General features: G+C 45.6%; 1 protein-coding gene across 1 annotated transcript in view; it reads left to right on the forward strand.

The window, feature by feature from the left end:
• Positions 1-5226: 5226 nt before the first annotated feature.
• The window catches only part of HS3ST3A1 (heparan sulfate-glucosamine 3-sulfotransferase 3A1), an 84567-nt gene continuing 67660 nt past the window's right edge, over positions 5227-22133 (forward strand). Inside the window, exon 1 of the mRNA XM_029210735.1 lies at positions 5227-6002. Within this exon, the coding sequence (XP_029066568.1) occupies positions 5404-6002 (599 nt within the window). The 5' untranslated portion in view covers positions 5227-5403. The remainder of the gene's footprint in view (positions 6003-22133) is intronic.

Here is a 22133-nt window from a genome sequence, read left to right on the forward strand (position 1 = left end):
AGAAAACATTTGTCCTTCGAGGTTCCTGACAACAGCAAGCCTTTGTAAAGTTTAGGATTACATTTCTTGATACGTGTTCCTGAGAACAAGGAATATTACTGGATAGGGCATGGGTAATGGGAGTCCGTGGTCCAAAAGCCTTGGAAAACATTGGATTAAGCAAAATTTAACTGGTATCTTTACTGAAAAGTCATTTCAGAGACTGTAACATGCTAATGTTTATAAGGAATGCTCAAGAGAGGGTAGTCTTTCAAATTTATTCTATCACAGAATACTTTGCTATGGAACATTTCCCAGGATTAGGGCTATATCTGGGGAAACTCTGGCCTCTTCCAACATTAGAAATGGCAAGCAAAGACTTGAGCATCCACTCAGAGTAAGACCTAGTAGGAGCAGCTCCAGCACCCAGCACAATGTCTGGCCTTCAGGGGATATCACTAGTCTCTCTCTCTCATCATCCTTTCTTGTCCAAACTACAAAGACTAATATTGATCACCAACAGTGGTAAGAACACTTTTTAATATTGTCTTGTAATTCTGTTTATTTTGTTTCTCGGTCTGGAACTACCACCATGCTCATCTCCATCTGCAAAACTCTTACTCCTTCTTCTACAAGGTCCTTCTTAAATTCCACTTACTTTGGGAATTCTTGGTGATCTTTCTATTTTATTGGAACTCTTAATGACTCACAGGATAGCCATTAATACATATTAATCAACATGTCACCTGAGATTGAGAAAACCATTTTGCCCCCCCCCCCCACATGAGATGAGTAAGGATCATAATGATCAAAATAGTCACTGGGACCTCTTGTCAAGTCTGCTTCATCCTTTGGTGAGAACGGTCTTGTGTCCAACGCTGTATCTTCAGTTCTGACAGTGACTTGATTCACCTTCAACTCCCACTTGGCCATTTGACTGCTACCTACTCAGCTCCATTTCTCCAATCCTACTCGCGGGTCCCCAAGTCCATTTAGAGCATTCACCAGCATGCCCAACTGCAAAGATAGATGAAAAAAACTGACTAGCAAACACACACCAGGCCAGCTGGAGAAGGACCCATTCAGTGGCGATACTTGGAACGGCTTCTGAGTATTCTTTCATCTGCGACATCTGCCCTATCACAGATTTTATGTTTCTTTGTAGGATATTTTAGATTTTCTCTATTTGTACCCTCTGCTGACATTACAGTTTGGGATTTTATGATTTCATGGCTCACATCTAACTCTGGACTCTCCACTGGGTTGTCTACATCCAAGCTTTTCTAACCAATCCAGCATTCAGCTCGCAGAGGAATTTTCTAAAACGTTACCTTCACTCTTCCTGGACTGAGCACAAGAAATCAGTCGCTCGAATTTGAAGTCTGAAGATCGCAGACCCTAACATTTTTGTCTCTTAAGTTAAAAGAGAGAGCACTGAAACACTTCTTTAGGGCTGAAATAGGTATAAATGAAGATTTGGTCACAGGGCATTTACTCAACATTTATTGTCTGTGTCTTGCAGCAGACACCTTAGTGCTTATTCCTTGTGACCTAAAATATCATGTCCCCCCACCCCAGTCAATTCCTTAAGACCCATGTTGAAATCCAGCCCCTCCACCAAATCTCCCTCCTTATTTCTAGCTGATTATCAGGACTCCTGCTTTCTTCTCTAGTCTTGTTGTTGTGCTAATTCTAGTCCCCCCAGTGCCTCCCCCAGGCCAGCCCACACTTGGTTCACACTGAACGCAAGCGGTTTACACTGCCCTATGCTCCCTCCCATCTCTTGGCTTCTATGTGGTGCTCTCTCAGACTGGGATGCCCAGCCCCCAATCCTCTAGGTTCATTAGTTCATCAACAGATCTTCACCAGGCATCTCCTTGCACCAAGTAATATGCTAGATGTTCCAGGTGTGCTACTGAGGAGTGGTTCCCGGCTCCTTGGAGTACTCAGCTTCTAACGGGGAAACACAGACATAACCACACACCTGTAACATTGCAAACCCTCATCAAGTCTGTAAGGAAACTGCCGGGAACTTTGAGAATCTGTACCAGGAGACATGATCAAACCAGGGACAGGGGATGCGGAGGGAAGGCATCCTTAAAGATGTGTACAGCTGACATCTGAGGGATGAAGAGGGTGTACATTCTAGGTCGAAACACCATGTGCTTTGGGACAGGAAGGGACAGGGCACATCCCGGAGCTGGATGTGAATCCGGTGAGTGGGCAGCACACCTGTGTTCAGTTGAACACAATGTGATTTTGCATTCTAAAGAGTGTGTGTACGTTTTGTCTCATTAAGATCATAAGCTCCTAAAACAAGGAATGGGGCAGCGGAGCGCCATAGCGTTGTTCCCGAGACATGTCAGTCTTCCGGGGGGAGGGTGGCGGTATGAAAGGTCCAGTGAAGCACCCAAAATTCTTTGAGGAGAACCATTCATGAATCCATGCACATCAACACCAGACACTCCTCTCACCAAAAACAAATCCTCATTCGTGCCGTCCAACATGGGAGCCCCTAGCTCTTGTGGTCACTGAACATTTGACATGTGGCTCGTCCCTATAAAGCAGTGCTGAAAGTGTAAAACACGTACTGGATTTTGAAGACTTGGTATGAAAAGAAAACATAAATGACCTCAGTAATTTTTATATTGACTACATGGTAAAATCACATTTTTAGGTATGTTGGCTATATTAGTAAAATTAATTTCACCTGCTTTCTACCGTTTTTAAGGTGGCTACTAGACATTTTAAATGACTTATGAGGCTTGTGTTCATGGCTTCTATTTTATTTCTAATGTACAGAGCTGCCCTAGAGCTAGATATGGTGTGAGTGGTCCTTAGAACCCTGTCTCCTACATAGTGTGGGTGTTTAATACCCACATAAAGGAAATACCTGTGCTGGGAACGTGAAAGCAAAACGCATGATATCCTACCATGTTGGAGCTAGAAGGGAACTTGGCGACCACCATTTTCCAGATGGGAAAACCCAAGCATGTTTGTAAACGTTTATGGGATTGTGTATACTTTCAGAATAACTTTAAAACTGCCTTTTTTTTTTTTTTTGGTCTCACTTTTGCAAGTCAGACTGAAATACCAAGAGACAAACTAGAATATATTAAAGCTCAAGTTAGTATTAAACCTCAACTAGATTTTTGATGTCCAATTTTAGGACACAAGAGGCATTAAAGCTTGGCAGGACTTACTGTTCATCCTTGTACAAGGCCATTGCTCTGTGGCAGTGGAACCTAACAAGCTCTTCACTAGTTTACAGAATAGGTTGGGACTGGCACTTCATAAACAGAAAATCACGTCCAGTCCTGGGTATTTATCCAACCGGCACGAACACAGCGATTCCACCCAGGCACCGAGTCAGAACCACCAGGTCCCCTTTGGAAGGTTAAAAAGGACTTCAATTCCATGTCAGATAGAGCACAGGAAGCAGAAGTTTCCCCTGTGAGTTTCCTGCATCCCTAGCTCTGCTGCCGCTGCCAGCCCTGGTCAGCACCCGCAGTGCGCCCCGATAGCAGCCTGCACAGCTTGCAAGGGTGGGTACGAGGAGGTCAGGCTACCGCCCACATTGCGGGGCGTCCTGCCGAGACGAGGAAGCCAAGAAATCAGGAACAAATCGGACTGGAATTAAAAACCACCTCATGCAGGTTCCACGGGCCACCTCCCTCCATTAAACAGCAAGGCGACTTGTATCCCTTCCTGACCTGCTCTCCGAGGAGCGCAGGGAGAGGATATAGGGTCGGGGGAGGCAAGAGAAAGAGGAAACCGCTTAGGAAAGGACATATAACTCCTTTAGCTTGGCGAGCGGGTGCGCGCGCGCGCGCGCGCGCGCACACACACACACACACCAGTGTAAGCAACACTAAAAAAATCCCTCAAAAACTGGGCATATGGATTTGGAATCGTAGCTGATATAATTTTTTAAATCTTAATTTCTCTCCTTATTTATTGGCTCATTTCCTAAGTTGCTCCTTTCCAGGTCCTGGGGGACTCTGATCATCCTAAACGAATACAAATCAAATGAAAAAACAAAAAACACCAAAAACTGCTGCGGGGAGAAAAGGCTTTGCTCCGGAGCCGGCAGTGGACAGCAGAGTAGGTGGAAGGCGAAGCCGCAGCGGAGGAATTCGGTTAGTCCATGACAAATGGGGGCGTGGCGCGCGGCTCGGTCCCGGGAACCTCCGCCAACAAAACTTCTAAAGGTTCGCGGAGGGGGCGGGGCAGAGCGGGGGAAGGATGTAGCGACTCCGGAGGGAGGGAACCGGGGCCCTCGGAGGGGTCAGGGCTGCGAAGGGCAGAGCGGCGTCGCAGAGGTTTGGGAACCCCTGATCCAGCGAGCGGCTGGCTGGGTGGAAGTCAGGCCCCCGGGGATCCGGCTGCCCTGGCTGTCAGACGCCCCAGGAGCCGCCGCAGACCCGGCAGCGCTCCGAGGGGGCGAGGCCGCCGGCTGTGGTTGGCGGGGAGGGGTGGGCGGAGTGGGGAAGGGGCGTCGCCCCTGTCGCCCCCGCCCTCTCCGATGTCATTGGGCGGCCGCCTCGGGGTCCGCGCCACCGTTTCTCCGTCGCACCCCGTCCTCCCCGCTGCGCTCGTTCGGGGGCCGGTCCAGTCTTGGCCGTTGACGTCACCTCTAAGTTTGCTGCCCTCGGAGCCCCACGTGTGGCTGCAGCGACGGCCCGGGAGGCGGCGAGCGCAGTGGCCACGGCTGCTGACAGGTCCCGTGCAGCCCGGCTCGTCCACGCCGCTCCCAGGTGGGGCCCGAGAGCCGCCGGAGCGGCTGGGCGCGCACCAAGAGGGCCGGAAGGCTCGGCGCGGGTCCTCTGGCTCCCGCTCGGGTAGAGGGACTCGGGGGACCTCGCCCCGGGGCCGAGAGCGCGCGCCCAGGCGGGCCGGGGACCGAGGAAGCGGTGGCTGGGAGGCACAGTCCCCGCCGCGGTCTGCAGCGCACGGAGCTCAGCGGCCCCGGAGCCGCACGTCCCCTCACCGGGACCGAGCGAGGGATGCACGATCGCTGAGCTGGGACTCCCGCCGAGAGGCCGTTTCGGCCCGGGTCTGAGACGCACGCCTTCGCCACCGCCGCCGACACCCCCATTCCGGCGACTCTCGGGGACCGGGGGCGCCGAGCGCGGCCCCGGGCTCAGGACTTGGGCGATTCTCAGACGATGGTTTCTTAAGCACGGCACCACGTCCCCCTTCCCGCCCCCTCGACCGGAGGCTGGGATCCAGCGCGGGGCTCCGGGGGCTCCGTCTCCCCGAGGAGCCTCGGCTGCCGCCGCCCGGGCAGCTCGCACGGCCGCAGGGGCGCAGGGCGATGTGGCCTCTGGCCAGTGCGCCGGCCCCCCCGGAGGATGCCACGGCACCTGGCGAAGTCCCGGCCTAGCATGGCCCGCGCGCTGCCCGACGTCGCCTCCGGCTAGGATGGCCCCTCCGGCCCCGGCCGGCTCCCACCCCATCTCGACCGAGCCGCTGTCTCGCAGCATCTTCCGGAAGTTCTTGCTGATGCTCTGCTCCCTGCTCACGTCCCTCTACGTCTTCTACTGCCTGGCCGAGCGCTGCCAGACCCTGTCGGGCCCCGTCGTGGGGCGGTCGGGCGGTGGCAAGGAGGCGGGGGCCCCGGGTCGCGGCGTCCTGGCGGGAGGCGCGGGGGAGCCGGTGGCGTGGCCCGCGGTCGCGCGAAGGAAGCGCCTCCTGCAAGTGCAGCCGTGGCCGAGGCGCCGGCCGCCCGCGCTGCGGGACGACGGCGAGGTGGCGGCCTGGGAAGAGGAGCCCCCTGGCCTGGCGGGGAGTCCCGGCGGCTCCGGGGCCGGGAGCAGTATGGCCGAGACGCCGCCGGGGACCCTGGCCCTGCTGCTGGGCGAAGGGAGCAAGCAGCTGCCGCAGGCCATCATCATCGGCGTGAAGAAGGGCGGCACGCGGGCGCTGCTCGAGTTCCTGCGCGTGCACCCCGACGTGCGCGCCGTGGGCGCCGAGCCCCACTTCTTCGACCGCAGCTACGACAAGGGCCTCGCCTGGTACCGGTGAGCTGGGGCCGGACAAGGCGGGCAGGCGGGGGCGGCCAGAGCCCGGGGTAGGGGCTTGAGGAGCCCGTGGTGACGCCCACCCAGTTCATCGCCCTCCCCGGTTTCATGCAGAGGGCAGAGGGTCATCGGTAGTTGTCCTTAAGATGAGGGGTCTCCTTCCCCACCCTGCCTTCTCCCGGGGAAGAGGGAGCGGGTCGGAGGGAAATTTTGGCCTTGCAGATGTTGTCTTTAGTTCTTGGAATTCCCTTTTCCCCAAATAGCCAATCTCATCATTTTCTCCTGCTTTGTGAAAGTTTCCCTGTGCGTAGCTAAAAATAGAAAAAAAAGAAACATGTAGAAACCTGTTCACCAATTACTAGATACGTGACCTAGTGGATCCCTTTCCCAAGGAAGCCTGTTTTTATTTCTTCTTCATCTTCTGGGCGATTCCCTGCGGTTAACGCAGCCTTTGCCATCGCCTGTTTATTTATTTACCTTAACTCTTTGCTTAATTGTCCTAGGTAGTAAGTAATATAGACACTGAGTTAAAGTGTCAAGAGCTAGACTCTAGGTTTGGGGGAGATATATGTGAGAGCAGCGTGCTTTAAAGACGGCTTCGTTGGCAATAACTTTTGTTTGGGGCTAGGAATGACTTCGTATAAAATGCTTTCTGTATTTGTAGGGAAGAGTACCTTTTGTCTCTGGACTGGCAGAAACTTTTCTAAAGATCTCCAAACAATTCCCTTTAAAAATGAGGTAGACAAAATTTTTTGAAAGGAAGAAACGTGGGGAAAAGTAGAGATCCTGGTTACATTGTGAAAAACCCTCCTAATACAGTGTAGGAAACAAGTCTGATTTAGGTCTTAATCTTAAACTTACCAGTCTTCTCAAATTCAAACCACCTTTAATAATAGAATAAGCCAAACTCTAATAAATCTTAGTGTCACCTGGATTTTGTGTGCCATAAAATATTGGCCTTTTTTCCTTTCCTCTGAGTATATGGAAAAATAGGCCAGAATTTTCCATTTTATAAAGTTTTATCTTGTTCATTAAATTTGCAGTCTCCTTGTTATCTTGACTGAAATCATAGGACAAAAGTTACAATACCATTTAAATATATTTCAAAAGCCCACTCAGTTAACCATTCATCCCCAAAAGAGAAATGGATGTGATTTGACAAGTTTATTTACTTGAGGGTCAAGCACAGGAAGCAAATTTACAGTAACCCAACTCATGAGAAAACATTTGGTCCTAAAAGTCGAACTAGAACGTTAAACATGTTTAAAACAGTAACTTTCCATTTGTTGGAGAGGAAGACAAACAACCTTCCCTTGCTATAGAATATATATCATTTAAAATCATCGGCCACTTAAAAAATCCCCTTGTGTTTCTGTCATTTATGTTGTATCCTCTGGGAAGTTCTTATAAAAATGACCTGTTGAATCTGGAAACAACAGGTCCTTCTTCTTAGCACAAAGGCAGCTCTGTTTTTTCCATCAAGGACACAAGAAAGAAGTGATTAAAGACCCCTAAAACTCTTATCTATAGCAGTTTGCATTGTATGTGGCCTGGTACAGGGCTATAAGTGAACACATTTCAAGCCGACTGCCCAAAAACATCTAAGACAATGTTGGACTCTGAGGTGCTATTAAATATGGTGAAACATTTAGTACTAAAACCCTTTATTTTCATTTTGCTATATAGCCTTTATTTCCACAAAGTAGGACTGTTTCTTCCTCTTCCAGAAATGAGTATTTGGGGGCACAGTATATCCACAGAGCTGGATCTTATTTTCCGTTGACCTTTCTGAGCTTGTGTAAGAGAAGGAAGGTTTCAAGGTAACTAGAAACACAAGTATTTTTAAAAAAAAAAAAAAAAAGGAAAGGAAAAAAAGAAGAAAAAGTCATGAACTTTTAGGCTGCTGTCTCGTTTGGAAACTGGAGGCATGCTATAAAGTAAATATCTCCTTGGATTGTTTACTTCCGTAGAGGAGTTTTATAAAGCAATTTATGGTGGTTACAAAAATAGCTGCACAGTAGACTTCATGGTTTGGTGAATTTAATTTTCTAAGTGTTGGAGCAGTGTCTTTGTTTTACCATTTGCAGTGGTCTTTTATTGAACGCATAAATTTAAGTTTAAATCAATTACATGGAAAACTAAGAAGTCCAACCTATGGGGCCTGGATTATGAGATTATTTAATGAAACTTTGCTACAGTTCTCTTTCATCTCGGCCCTGAACTTGGAGTTAGATGTTTGTGAAAAAGACTGAGGATTTACTTACCAATGACAAAAAATCACACAGAATGGCATTTAACTATTAGGCACGTTTTAGCTGCTTGTGTTTAGCCAGTATTTTAGGTAAAGGGATTCGGTAAGACCTTCTTGAGTCAGCTCAAAAATTGTAATATAGGGTTTCTAACACACATTTATGAGCAGACACACACACACACACACACACACACACACACACACACACACGAACAGAAAGAAAACCCTAGTATTTGAACCCTGAAGTGAATTATAGAAGAGAAAAAAATTTGTACAATATTTTTTACATGCCCATTGGCATGGGAGAATCATAATGTCTAGCCTTGTTTTTTCGCCCAGTGAAAATTCTCTCAATTTGCCGTAATAGTTTGTTGTGGCAGCGCCCCCTACCGTCCTGACAATGGGACAAATCTGTTGCTACTGCGAAGTTGGGAGAAAATCTCTTGGAAACTGAGTTTGAGAGTTAAAAATGCCTGTTGTTAGGATGTGTCAATAAATTTATCTCTCTGGGAAAAAAATTAAAAGTACTTTATAAACTACATCCCAAGAACAGTGTAACCAGTGGTTTCTTCGTTTGGACTAATGTGTAGTAAAGGCCAAGAAAACAAATTTATTTAAAATCTCCAAAAAGGAAGTTATTCTTACTGATTTAAAAATGTCCTAATATTACTCTAAAATAAATGAAATAAATGAACATTTTAATATGCCGGGAAATTCGTTGATGATAATTTAGGACGCTTCAGCGGACTTTTCTGGATATGAAACTCCGCTCTGATGGCGTTTAAAAAAACATTCCACATTACTTAATTTAGCTGACATGATATCAGGACAACAAATGTCTGTGGCTTGCGTGTCACAGGAAAGCAATCCTTCACTGTGAGCTGTCTCCATTTCCATCGGATGTGTGATGGGTTCCTCAAGAAAAGGGGGGAATTGTTTCATTACCTTCAGAACTTTGAGCTCTTTTCTGGAAGTTAAGACCAAATGCGTGTGCTGTGGTTCAAGAGCAGGTGACCTTGGAATTCTAAAGGAAGCCCCCTCCCCTACTCTGCCTGTATATCTGCACCACCTGGAGGCCATGGTTATTTTTCTCCTAAGACAAAAGATAACTGTTTATAAAGTACTTAAAGATACGTGTATGCTTATATATACTATGTACATATATATATATTTATATATGTATATGAATATAAACGTTTGGATTCTGTAACACTTCAGTCTTTTATTTGGGGACAAGATAGTAAGTGTTCATCATCTAATCTCTTGTGCTAGCATGTATCTTTCCTATATTTTGACTCATTTTCTTTAGTGAGACTGGGTGATTTCCCCAGAGAAGAATGTCGCTAAACTTATTTTACTCTGTAGCATCCAGAAAGATCAAAGATTACTCAGCTTGGAGTTTAGGAGTTGGTCCTTTCCGTGGCTTCGTCAGAATGTGAAGTTTTCTGGCCCTTCCTGATCACTGCCTTGTTTATCAAGTCCACGGGAGAGGCAGGCTGAGCAGAGGCACTTCCGGTTCCTATCGGGGGTGATCGGCATCTTGGAGCAGCTGGGAGCAGCTGCAGAGTACCTCCGTGCGTACTTTCCCAGCCTCCTGAGCCACCAGCCCTTCTACATGAAGGGTTGGAAGTGAAATTCGAGCCAAGGGAGTCTGGCCACCCATGCAAGGTCCTGGGGACTGACATCCAAAGGGGCTCTGTGTCCTCAGAGGGAAGCGAAGGACCTTGGAAGGGATAAGAGGTGGGGGGGGGGGCGGCGGATCGTGGAGAAGCAGCTTTGGGCCCTGAGTCTAGGGTACATGTCTGTGGTGGGGGGAGGGGAGGGCCCAATTTCTTTCATGCATTTGCTCCCTGGAGCCCTCAGTGACTGGACACTCTCCATCAACTGAGAGGTGCAAAGAACCCCTTTGAGAAGCTACATGCTGCCATTTTGTTTGCCCTGGGTTCATCTCCCCAGTAGACCAACCCAGCAAGACAAGTCCCACAGTCTCATTTCTGTGTGTGTGTGTGGCGCACGAGGTTCATGCATGAACCCATACACACATGTATGCAAGAGCAGGTACCCAGTAGGTGGGGAAAGTGACAGAATTGATAACAGAAAAGTTACTTAGTGGTTGGGGAACTTCTGAGCAGCATCAGACACCCAGGTGGAGCAAGGTCTAGGATTATTGAGTTCGGGCATTAAAAACAACAATAGCAAAACCATGTTTGGTGTAGCCTGGAATTGGAATACCTTGTGTGAGTGATTATGCCCTTGTAGTGATGAGGTTTACCAGGTGCTGATGTAGTGTGTGTGGAATGCATAGCCAAGTAGGAGCGAAAACCCTCCGCAATATTGGAATCTTCTGCCTTCCTCTTAAAAAAAAATCAAGAAAGGCTCTGGCCAAAATATTTGTCTCATAGAATTTCTGTTGATTGGCCCAGAAAGAGTACGTGCCAAATCTGTATTCTGGAGGGGTCATGAGAACAAAATAAGCCCGTGCAATTAATGGCAACAGGGGCTGACCTTACACAGACCAGATGCTCACATCATAGTAGGAGAGTGTCACAGAGCAAACAAACTGACGTGGTATGAACAGCAAAGGCCTGCTATCTCTACGGGATGCATTTGAAGGACTGCACATCACGATTACCATCAGCCACATTGCTGCGCTGGGTTGGGAACTTGACAGACGTAGCGATTTCCCTCAGGGGCACGTCTTCCTCCCCCAGGGAACAGGAACTGGGCTGATAAAGAGCATCCTTTCTCCGTGTGCTTCCCAATGATATTAGACTCGAAGCTTTTAGAAAGTTTGTTTTTCCTTAAGTGATGAATCATAATTGTGGAAATGAGGTTTCTTATTAAAACATATGCCTTTGATGGGTTACCAGAGGAAATTGCACCTAAGTAATATTTTAGCTCCCTAGTCTTTGCATTTTTAAGAATGTCTTAAAAACGTTCGGAAGCACTTTAAAATCTTTGCTTATTTGATACAGTTTAAAAAATCTATTTGGAGGGGGAATATTGATATAGTTAATAAATAAACTTGAGTGAAATAAACTTACGTGAAAGCAGAACGTAGAAACTGAGGAAATGCTGAGTTCAGAGAATTGAAACATCTTCCCAGCTGCTTGCCTCCAATGATGCAACTGCTGATTTTATATATCACTCGTGTGGTCATGACCCTTACGCCCCTAACATTTACATTTATTCTGTGATTCCTTGAAAGCTGGATTCCAGAAGTTCAGATTTGCTCAGTTTCAGAAGCTGTCAGATGGCAGTAAACGTGAAAAAGAAAAGGGGAACTGCTTAGTAAGAAGGAAGTTTAGTACTTGCAGTTAGTTTAGTACTTGTGATATTCTCACAAAGGTTAAAAAAAAGAAAATCCTCTTCCTGGTCTCTTTTGAGAGCAGCCCACGTTGAATGTGACCTTTAGCGCCACCTAGTGGGAGGGAGAGTCAGCAAGGAACTCAAAAGGGTGGACTTTGAAAACCTCATCGTGATCAGAGTATATTTGGTCTCACTTTAAAAAAAAAAAAGTCATCCTGGGTAGCACTTACAGCCACTCTGCCTGAGCCGACTCTTTCAGGCAGGGAGGTTATCCTTTGGAGAGAAATAGAAAAGAGCTGCCTTGACAATAAACCTGAAAAAGAAGAGAGAAGTGATTAGGAGATTTGTATTAGGAATGTGTGTGCCTGAAAGGAATGCCATATGCCCAGATTAGTTCTGTTAGTGTGTTTTGCCTCTGTTTCTGAAAGCCAGCTTCACGTGAAAGCACTCCCAGATGATTTTATTTCAACATCAGTAATGCAGTCTTATTTCTATCCCCGCGTGGTATAGGCTCCGGAAGAGGGTCCCAGGGTTCTTAACAGGCAGCACCCAGAAGCCTGTTTAACCCTTAACACACCTGAGATACACTTTGGGAAGATCCACCATGTGGGACAGTTTTATAGGAAGGTGTTTTCGGAGTTCCAACGGGAGACTGTTTCCTGTGACTTTGGTCCAGGGCCTGGCGAGGGGGCGTGAGCAGGTACGCAGTAGTATATATAGAATCGATCACCAGCAAGGACCTACTGCAGAGCACAGGGAACTCTACTCAGTATTCTGTAATAACCTATAAGGGAGAAGAATCTGAAAAGATTAGATAGATATGTGTTTACATCTGAATCACTTTGCTGTACACCTGGAACTAATATAACATTGTAAATCAACTATAATTCAATTTAAAAAAAAAAGTAAGGAAGGGGGAAAGGGGAACATGGGAACGCTATGGTGGAGGAACCTGGCGGACCCCACTGAACCAAGTGCTGAGGGTGACGTTCCCTACTTGCCGTGTTGAGATCTTGTATCCCCTGGTGTAAGGCAGGGAGGAGGGCTTCACCTGTGGGGTTTTCTTCCCCTAAATCCTTGACCCCCATCTAATCATGAGAAAACGTTAGAACAACATGAATGGATGGTACAGCCGCAGAATACCTGACCAGCATTCTTCACAAATGGCGAGATCATGAATAACAAAATAAGACTGATAAACTGTCACCCTGGGAGGGGAAGAAAGAGACTAATTGCTAATGCATAAATGCGGTCTGGTACCGTCGACTGGATCCTGGAGCAGAAAAAGGGCATTGGTGGAAAACTGAGGAAATGTGACTGATGTGTGTGGTTTAGTTCACGGTGTCATACCAAGGTTGATTTCTTGGTTTTGATCCTTTACCAGGGTTATGGAAGATGACAACCTCAGGGGAAACTGGCTGAAGGTGTCTCTGAGATTTTTCTGTACTGCTTTTTTTTTTTTTTTTTTTTTTTTTTTTTACAGATTTCTTGTCTAGAATGATTCCAAAACCAAAGGGAAAAGAAGACCATTAACAAAGAAGGCAGAGAGTGTGAGGGGTCATCCCGAAACACTCCACCCAGCCAGCCCTTGACTCCTCTCCTCCCCAAGGCCCCCAGCACCAGCCCGCTGGCTCCCTCCACGCCAGCACTTGTTGCTCCAGGCATGCTGATCTCCCCCTCAGCTTATTGCATAATAACATTGGCTCAGGGCCCCCCTCCTACTCTCTTGTCTCTGAAACACGGACAGAGACTGTTTTGTCTTTCTTTCTCTTCTTTGTGGTTGGCAAGTGTCAAGTCAAGAAGGTATAAAAAGTCACCCAGCCCTGACTGAATCCCTCTCTGCCTGGAGAGAAAAAACTTTGATGGCGGTGGCAAGTTTTTGAGAACACAAAGAACTGAAGTAGGGGTCAGAGGAAAATCTGACGTGGGAATCTGGCTTTTTTGCCTCAGTGTAGGAGGGGCAGTTGTCAGGGCTGGGGAAGCTGGCGATGCGGTGACGAGATGGGGCCGTGCCTGGGGACACTCCTTACAGCTAAGATGACAACACAGTCTGGATTTTCTGGGTCAGCTTAAATGTTCTACCTGCTTACTTGCCCTTGTGCTTTAACCTTTGGTTTAGACCCTGGCTTACGGGATCTGCCACGGGAACAAAGCAGACCTGGAGCAATCACGGGGTTGAAGGAGAGGGTGGAAGGGAGAAAATCCAACCTCCAGAGCACTGGAGGACAGGACCTGGGCATCCTGGTGGTTCTTCCTGCTGCAACAGCTAAGCCTGGGACGCCAGCATTACCAGACTCAAAGTTCCTGTCCAGGTAGCGTGCTGGCGTTTTCAGCTTCTGTTGTGCATCAGAGGCTCGGGTTTAGTAGAGTAATGACAATCCGCCTCAAAACCTTTCCTTTGATAGTTTTAACAACTGTCAAAATTAAAATCAGGGCTTCCCTGGTGGCGCAGTGGTTGAGAGTCCGCCTGCCGATGCAGGGGACGCGGGTTCGTGCCCCGGTCCGGGAGGATGCCACATGCCGCGGAGCGGCTGGGCCCGTGAGCCACGGCCGCTGAGCCTGCGCGTCCGGAGCCTGTGCTCCGCAGCGGGAGAGGCCACAGCAGTGAGAGGCCCGCGTACCGCAAAAAAAAAAAAAAAAAAATTAAAATCTCATTTTTACTTAAGCAAAACAAAACAATACCTGGTACGTCTTGAGACTCAGAGAAGATAACAGTACTTCCTCTGAATCGTTGGCTCACTTACCTTGGTTGCATCTGTCTTATGAACCTGTATCGTGCAAAGGACAGGCTACTAAATGCTTATGTAGATAAAAATAATTTCCGTGATTTAATGCCATTCTGGGCTTGTTGTTTGACATTTTTCCATCTTAGTTGGTATAATGCTTTTCTTCATGCATGTTGAAACTTTTTAAAAATAGCAAAATATTTGAACCCTGCAAAGTACATTTGACGAAATCTGTCATTTTAGTTTCTGTTTCATTTATTTTCACACTGATTTTTGTTATTGCTTTCCTTCTTCTAACTGTGGGCTTGGATTGCTCTTCTTTTTCTGGTTCCTTAAGGGGTAGAGTTAGGTTGCTTATTTGAGATTTTCTTTTTGCTTAATGTAGGCATTTGTCACTATGAACCTCTCTCTTAGAACTGCTTTTGCTGCATCCTATAAGTTTTGGTGTGTTCGGATTCCATTTTCGTTTGTCTCAAGATACTTTCTGATTTACTTTTTGATTTCTTCTTTGGCTCATTGGTTTTAAGTAGGATGTTGTTCAACATCCACATATTTGTGAATTTTCCAGTTTTCGGCTTGTTACTGATTTCTAGCTTCATACCATTGTGTTCAGAAAAGATACTTGATATGACCTCTGTCTTCTTAAATGTGTTAAGACTAGATTTGTGGCCAAGCATATGATCCACCCTGGAGAACGTTCTGTGTGCATCCTACTGCTGTTGTATGGAATGTTCTGTATATATATGTCTGCTAGGTCTATCCGGTCCTAACTATTGAACATATAGTTCAAATCCAATGTTTCCTCACTGGTTTCCTGTCTGAATGATCTAGCTGTCATTTTAGATGTAAGGTAATAATAGGTGCATCTGTTGAGCCCACACTGGGTGTTGCTAGATTTTACTGCATGACCTGCTGTATGTAGTCTGGATACTTTTTTAATATGACTAATATCATTAGGTAGGTCCTATTATTTACTACCTTTTATAGCTCAAGAAACTGAGGCTCAAAAAGATGAAGTAACTTGCCCAGGGTCATATAGTCAAGTAAATAGTAGAACTAGTGCTGAATCCAAGTCCACCCACCTTATGCCAATGCTTCACCGCTGGGAAGCATCATGTTCTCAGATGGAATTGCCCATGTGTGGTTCCTGCCTAGATATCCAGCCATCAGTGGCTCAAAGATGGTAGGGATTGAAAGCCTGTCCCATGTGATAGAAGGACTTGGACATGTTTGATTCTGGGCCTTAGACCTTTAGTTAAAAACTAGGCAACATATCAACATAGAGTTGACAAAACAAATTTTTAAGTCTTTAAATATCCTTGTGAGTATATCGGCCTATCTGGAATAACTAAAACCACCTCTACTTTTTGTGTAATTCTTTTTTTTTTTAAGAAATAATATAATCTGATCACAGAGCTCATCTTATTGATCATATCAGAAATCCTGAGCCATTCAATTGATTTTTCACCCACCCATTGAAAAATAATCACCGTGAAAAAAACCTCTTTGTTTAGTGGTCCAAATGAGCAAGTTTCCTCCTTCTAAATGGCTGCATGGGGAAGCCAAAATATTGTCAGAGACATATGAGAAGGTGGCTGGCTGCTCCTGGAAGTGGGGCAAGGTGAGTTGGTGGTTGTACCCGTTCCCTGGTGTCTTCAACTTCGTAGGAAACCCCCAACCAGCCATGGCTGAGTCATGCCAAAGTCCATCTTTCTCACTCTTTTCTGTATCTGCCCTTTATTTTTTAACCTTTTATTTTGTATTGGAGTATAGCCAATTAACAATGTTGTGATAGTTTCAGGTGCGCAGCAAAGCGACTCAGCCATCCATATACGTGTACTTGCACTTTCTGATAGACACCTTTTTTTCTTTAGAGATGTTAATATTCCCGATCAGGCCATAGCCCAATTTTTAGCCCCAAGCACTCTTCTATCTTCATTATTATCGTTATTAATAAGTTTTATCTAATTATCCTGCCAGCTGGTCATTAATAGTGCCAAGCTCTTTACTGTACTGGTCGGATCATTGCCAAATAAGGCATTGTTGTTGATTTGAACTTTTCTGGCTCTAACCAGACAGAATCATAAACCGTAAAGGAAGTTCGAATTAGAAAGTATCTCAGAGATTGTCTTCTGCCTATGAGAAAACAGGGTGCCTTGCCCAAGGTTAAGCTAAAAGACAAGAGCTTAGAGCTTCCATTTTTCAGGGTAAAATTCTGGAGACTACAATTGGGAAACCATTGCATGCTCTAAATTACATAAATATCATTTTGGAGGATTTGTATCGATGGCAGAATTATTCCAGAGAATGGAACAATTGATAGCACTATTCTTTCTCCTCCCAGAACTGGTGAATTAAAGTATTGGATTGAATTTAGTCAGTGATCAATTCATCTTTAAATTTGTGGTTTTCATCTCAGATGTTTTCCCCAGTATTTTGATGCTTATGGATTTTGGAACCCAGCTAGCACGATTGGCTTGTGGATCCTTGTAAGTAATTTGTGTTTTATGGTTGTTACCTGATTGTAAAAGATTAGTGGGAGAAATCCAACTACAGACAGAAAAAAAGTTTGCTTTTTCTCTCTCGAGTGTTCAGAGTAGGAAGTAATCAATCAAATTATGGGAATAAAATTCCTTTTCCCTTTTTCAGAGTTCTTACTTGGATTAGAGCTCTCCTTTCAATAGGGAATATCAAAGTTGCCAGGCTGGTTTGAATGACAAATTCAAAAGTGGTGTGTTTGTTACGGTCGTAAATCTTTGCAGATTCTCCTTAAGCTCAGGTATTTAAAAAGGGAACTGAATTAAGCCGCAACGAAAGTTACATTCCCAGAGCTAACTGCTGCGCCCCTGGTCACCTTTCTTAACTGAAGCCATGTTTGCTTGCAATCGATGTTTTGAAAGGTTCTGGCGGTAAGAAAAGGCTGCAGTGATGAAGTGATTTCGTTTTACAAACAAAGCTTTTGAGTAAACAAAAACTGGCATCTGGGTTTTTTCTTAATTTTCTGGTGGACTTTAATTATTGTAGTTTCTTTCATCAAATGTTGTGGGTTCTTCTTAAATAAAGGCCGCTTGTTTTTCTTTCTAATGAGGCCTATCTGTTTCTTCTTGGTGTAGGAGGACTCGACATTACAACAGTATCTGTTAAAAAGGCTTTCCCCAAAGCCAGAGGGTCTACTAGAATGCCTTGCTAGGGTTTAATGATGGAAAGAAAACACATTGGATCTGTTTTATATTTATATGGGGCGGGGGGAGTTCATGGGGAGCTAATGCTTGTGATGAAAATTCTTGGGATTTTCAGGTGCATTTGCCCCGTGGCAGAGGGTGGCGAGTTGGAAGCAGGCATTGGAGAAACCACTTCTCAGCTCCAGCTGACAGTTACCAAGAAAGAAAGTAGACTCATGATTGCCCTGCCCTCTGATTTTTCTAAAGAATCTCGGGTTACTGATTTTTTAAAAAACATATTGAGAAATAATTAACATATTAAAAACCAAAACTAACACAAACCAAAATTCTGCGTAGAGGGAGTAAATCAATTTCATCTGGAGGAGAGGGGCTGCTGGTTCATAACCTTTGGCTCACAGTGACGATCAGAGTTAGCAACAAAAAGCTGGTGTGTATTAAGAGATTTTCAAACTGTGAATCCCAAGACATTAGTGTATAATAAAACCAATTATTATTTTCTTAATGGAAGAGGCTATAACAGGATAAAATAAGAGAGTGAATCCCAGGTAGTAAGCTGGGCAAATATTATCTTGGCAAGCTTGGTTCAGGTATGTACCTACATAAATAGACCAGTGTGTGCTGAAAGATTGGATGTAAACGTAATTGTTATTAGTGGATTTCAATAGAAAAAAGTTTGAAAAACACTGGCCAGTGTGAGCAGAAGTCCTGTGTGAAGAGTCTAAAGTGAACGTGCTTCAGGGTCCCTCGAGAAACTAACCTTGGTCTTTTTCAACTTTGTATCTATCTCTGGGCCCTGGAACTGTACCTGTCAGAAGAGATTCACTCTTTGTTTAATAAAAAAAAAATGATGCCTTAGGCCATGGCTCAGTGATTTTTTTCTGGAAAGGGCCAATAGTAAATGTTTTAGGTTTCGTGGGTCATATGGTCTCCGTCACAGCTATTCAACTCTGCTTTTTAGCAGGAAAGCAGCCTTAGACAGTATGTAAATGAATGGGTGTGGCTATGTTCCAATAAAAACGTTGTTGACCAAAACAGGCCTTTGGCTCACTGGCCTGGTTTGCAGACTTCTAGGATAGGCTAAAAGCTTCAGATATGTCCCTGGACCTTCCCTTACTTTACTTAGCATGTGAGTGTCCACCACGAACATTCATGGGAGGTGCTGAGGGTGTAGCTGAGGGACCCCCTATGCGAGGTGCCGCTCAGAAATAACAGCTCCTCGAGGCTGGATGAGGCTAGAAGTGTCCATCCCAGGCAGTGACCAGTGGGAGCTTTTTGAAATATGCAGACTTGTTCAGCATGGTGGCATTCCATGTAAAGGTGATTCCTGTGCTCAATGACAAACATTCTACTTTGGAAGAGACGTCATAAAAACACAAATCGGCAGTCTTTGGTCATTGTTTTTACAAAAGCTTAATAATGCATTTTGCGGATTCCTTGACTTTGTCTCGAGTACCTGTTTAGTTTACATAGAGCTTCCCCTGCTTCTCCATTCTTCCGTCTGTCTTTTGGATGCCTGGGCATCCTGTGATGGGGTCACCTGACCTCTGTCCTGAGAAGCAATCCCACCCAGCAGTTTCAGTCAGCAGTCTGAGTTTGCAGCTGAAGAGTGAGGTGTCACGTTGGGATCAAAGTGTCAGAAGAGATTTTTGAGACCATTCAGTAACATGCTTAGGGAGTTTGGACTTTATTCTAGATCAGCGTTGTCCAAAAGAAATGTAACGGGAACCGCATATGTCCTTTTAAATGTTCTGGTAACTTCTTTAAGAAAGTAGGAATGGGGCTTCCCTGGTGGCGCAGTGGTTGGGAGTCCGCCTGCCGATGCAGGGGACACGGGTTCGTGCCCCGGTCTGGGAAGATCCCACATGCCGCGGAGCGGCTGGGCCCGTGAGCCATGGCCGCTGAGCCTGCGCGTCCGGAGCCTGTTGCTCCGCAACGGGAGAGGCCACAGCAGTGAGAGGCCCGCGTACCGGAAAAAAAAAAAAAAAGTAGGAATGAAGAGGCAGTGTTCATTCTAATAATATTTTGATTGAAGCCAAGTTGTCTGAAATATTATAATTTCACCATGTAATCAACAATAAAACATCAACGAGACATTTTGCATTTTTTGTCCAAACTCTTCCAAATCTCATATGCATTTTATTTTATTTTATTTTTTAACACTTTATTTTATTTTATTTTTATTTTTTGGCCGTGCCACGCAGCGTGTGGGATCTTAGTTCCCTGACCAGGGTTCGAACCTGTGCCCCCTGCCTTGGAAGCATGGAGTCTTAATCACTGGATCGCCAGGGAAGTCCCTCATGTGCATTTTATGCTTGCGGCATTTCTCAATTCCGACTACCCACATTTCGAGTATTCAGTAGCTCCCTGAGGCCAGTGGCTACCATATTGGGTAATTACGGCTCTTGAGGCAGGGCCAGGGGAGGGGTTTTGAAGGCTTTCCATAGAGAGCTGATTCCGTAGACGTCCTCTGATTCTGCCCAGGAAACCCAGTCCGAGGTGGCATGGGAAGGGCGGGGGATGCACACCAAGCCCCCCTGGTTGTTGAGTCTCAAGGACAGAGATGGAGGCTTGAACTAGAACAGGGCCATGGCCATGGGAAGTGGTGGGAAGGAGATTTGCTGGACGTTTTGGTGGAAGGAATCATAAAACTTTGTGTGGGATGCTAACAAGGAGGAAAGGAGGAGAAACTGGAGAAGACTGGAAGATTTCCAGCTCAGGGATATTTATGATTAACTGTGACTGTCATAGGGAGGGACACAGAAGGAGTTAACAGGTACCAAGGGGAACAGACAACTTTGTTTTAGGCACACGAAGCGGATGGAGCCTCAGGGTGGGCTGGAGCACACAAATAAGGTCAGGCTTGGGACCACCGTAGGCCTGATGGCTGAGGCCGTGCCAGCGTCACTGTAGCCGAGATATGAAACTGTGCAGCAAGGACACAGGGGAGGGAGGGAAGGGCAGGAGCAGGAAGACATGGTTATATTCTTGCCCCAAAGAAGGACCGTTTCTACAGTTTATGCTGTGCACGCGCAGGTGTTTAGAGGGAAAGGTACTGATGTCTAGAATTTGCGTTGAAACACATTCAAAAGGATGAGATGAATTGATGGATGGGTAGAGGGATGTGTAGATATGTGATAATAAAAGTGCAGAAAAATCCCTATTTAGAATCTAGTTGGTGGGTAGATGGGTGTTTGGTTGTACAATTCTTACCAATTTTTGCCACGTTTAAAATTTTCATAAGAAAATGTTGGCAGTAGCGGGGAGGAGATGTTTTCAAGGTCAGTGGTATGAAATGCTACAGAAGGTGTGAATAGAGGTCCGAGGCCAAAGAATGTTTGTCTCGTCATCTCGTCAACTAGGAAGTTATTGGTGACCCTGAGACCAGGTGGGCTATGGCGTGTGACAAAGCAGGCAGTGTGTTGATGGGTAAAAGAAAACTACGCAGAAGAGGCAGAGAGTGTGATGAACTTCATCCATATTGTCTGCCTGATCTTTGCTGTCTCCCTCTTTTTCCTGGATTGAGTTGGCCAGTGGGGTCCTCCTGCTTGCTTTATGACCATTATGGCTGGTCATCCATGTACATAAAACTTCCCTATATAGAAAGGAGGTTTTTACAATGTGTTTAGTACGTTTCTGTCCTGGTTACTGCATTTGTGTGTCCTGTTTTCTGCGTGGATGTCGTTACTTAGGCCTGGTGGCTTGATCAGCAGTTCCTTTATCACAGGGTCTTAGGAAAAAGCCTTTTTTTTTTAAATTGCAGACTGTGCTCTTTGGCTGGATGCTTAAAACTTCCTGCGTTAGTTACTGAGCACAAGTAGCATCTGATAGACCTGTTTAAGTTTCTTGAACATTCTGGTAAAAGTGTAGTGGCTAATTTTCAAGGTAGTGCTGTACCAGCCTATTCTAAACTCCATTGCAAGGCCGGGCAGCAAACGAAACTTGCTTTAAGAATCTCCGTCTTTTTGAAAACTCACTTGAAAATTCCCTGAAAGAATGAGGACTTCTGAATGCTTTGTGTTTTCTCTCACCAGCACTGAAATTTAAAGTTTCAACCATGGATATTCTTTCACTGGTGACATCTTTTTTTTTTAAGATTGATTTTTATTTATTTGTTTATTTATTGAGGCTGCACCGGGTCTTAGTTGCGGCACGAGAGCTCTTAGTTGCGGCATGTGTGCGGGATCTAGTTAGTTCCCCGACCAGGGATCGAAGCTGGGCCCCTGCATTGGGAGTGCGGAGTCCCACCCACTGGACCACCAGGGAAGTCCCCATTGGTGACATCTTATTTCTTCTCTAGGAATACCAAATTGAAGACATTCTTTGTAATGTTTCTAATATTTTCCTTTCTTTTCCCTGGAAATTTTGCTGCTGTTGAGAAAGCATTAAAAAAAAAAAAAAAAAAAGAAAAACCTGAGAAAACCAAACCAACTTATTCCTACTGTCTGACTCACAGATCTATTGCTTATGGGGGAAAAAAATTGTTTTTGTAGTGTTTGTTTCTCATTTAAGTCAATGGCAGTCATTTCTCTCTGATTCATAGAGGCTCTTAGGGAAAGGACGTGAAGGACATTTCAAGTTGAAAATTGCTTAAAATAAGGGGACTCGCGTACCTAAAGTTCAGAAACTATTTTCATGGCATCTCTCTAGGTTTAGTCTTGGAGTA

Source organism: Monodon monoceros, unplaced genomic scaffold (assembly GCF_005190385.1).
Source record: "Monodon monoceros isolate NGI ecotype Baffin Bay Population unplaced genomic scaffold, NGI_Narwhal_1 Super_Scaffold_9, whole genome shotgun sequence".
In the NCBI taxonomy this organism is placed as follows: Eukaryota; Metazoa; Chordata; class Mammalia; order Artiodactyla; family Monodontidae; genus Monodon; species Monodon monoceros.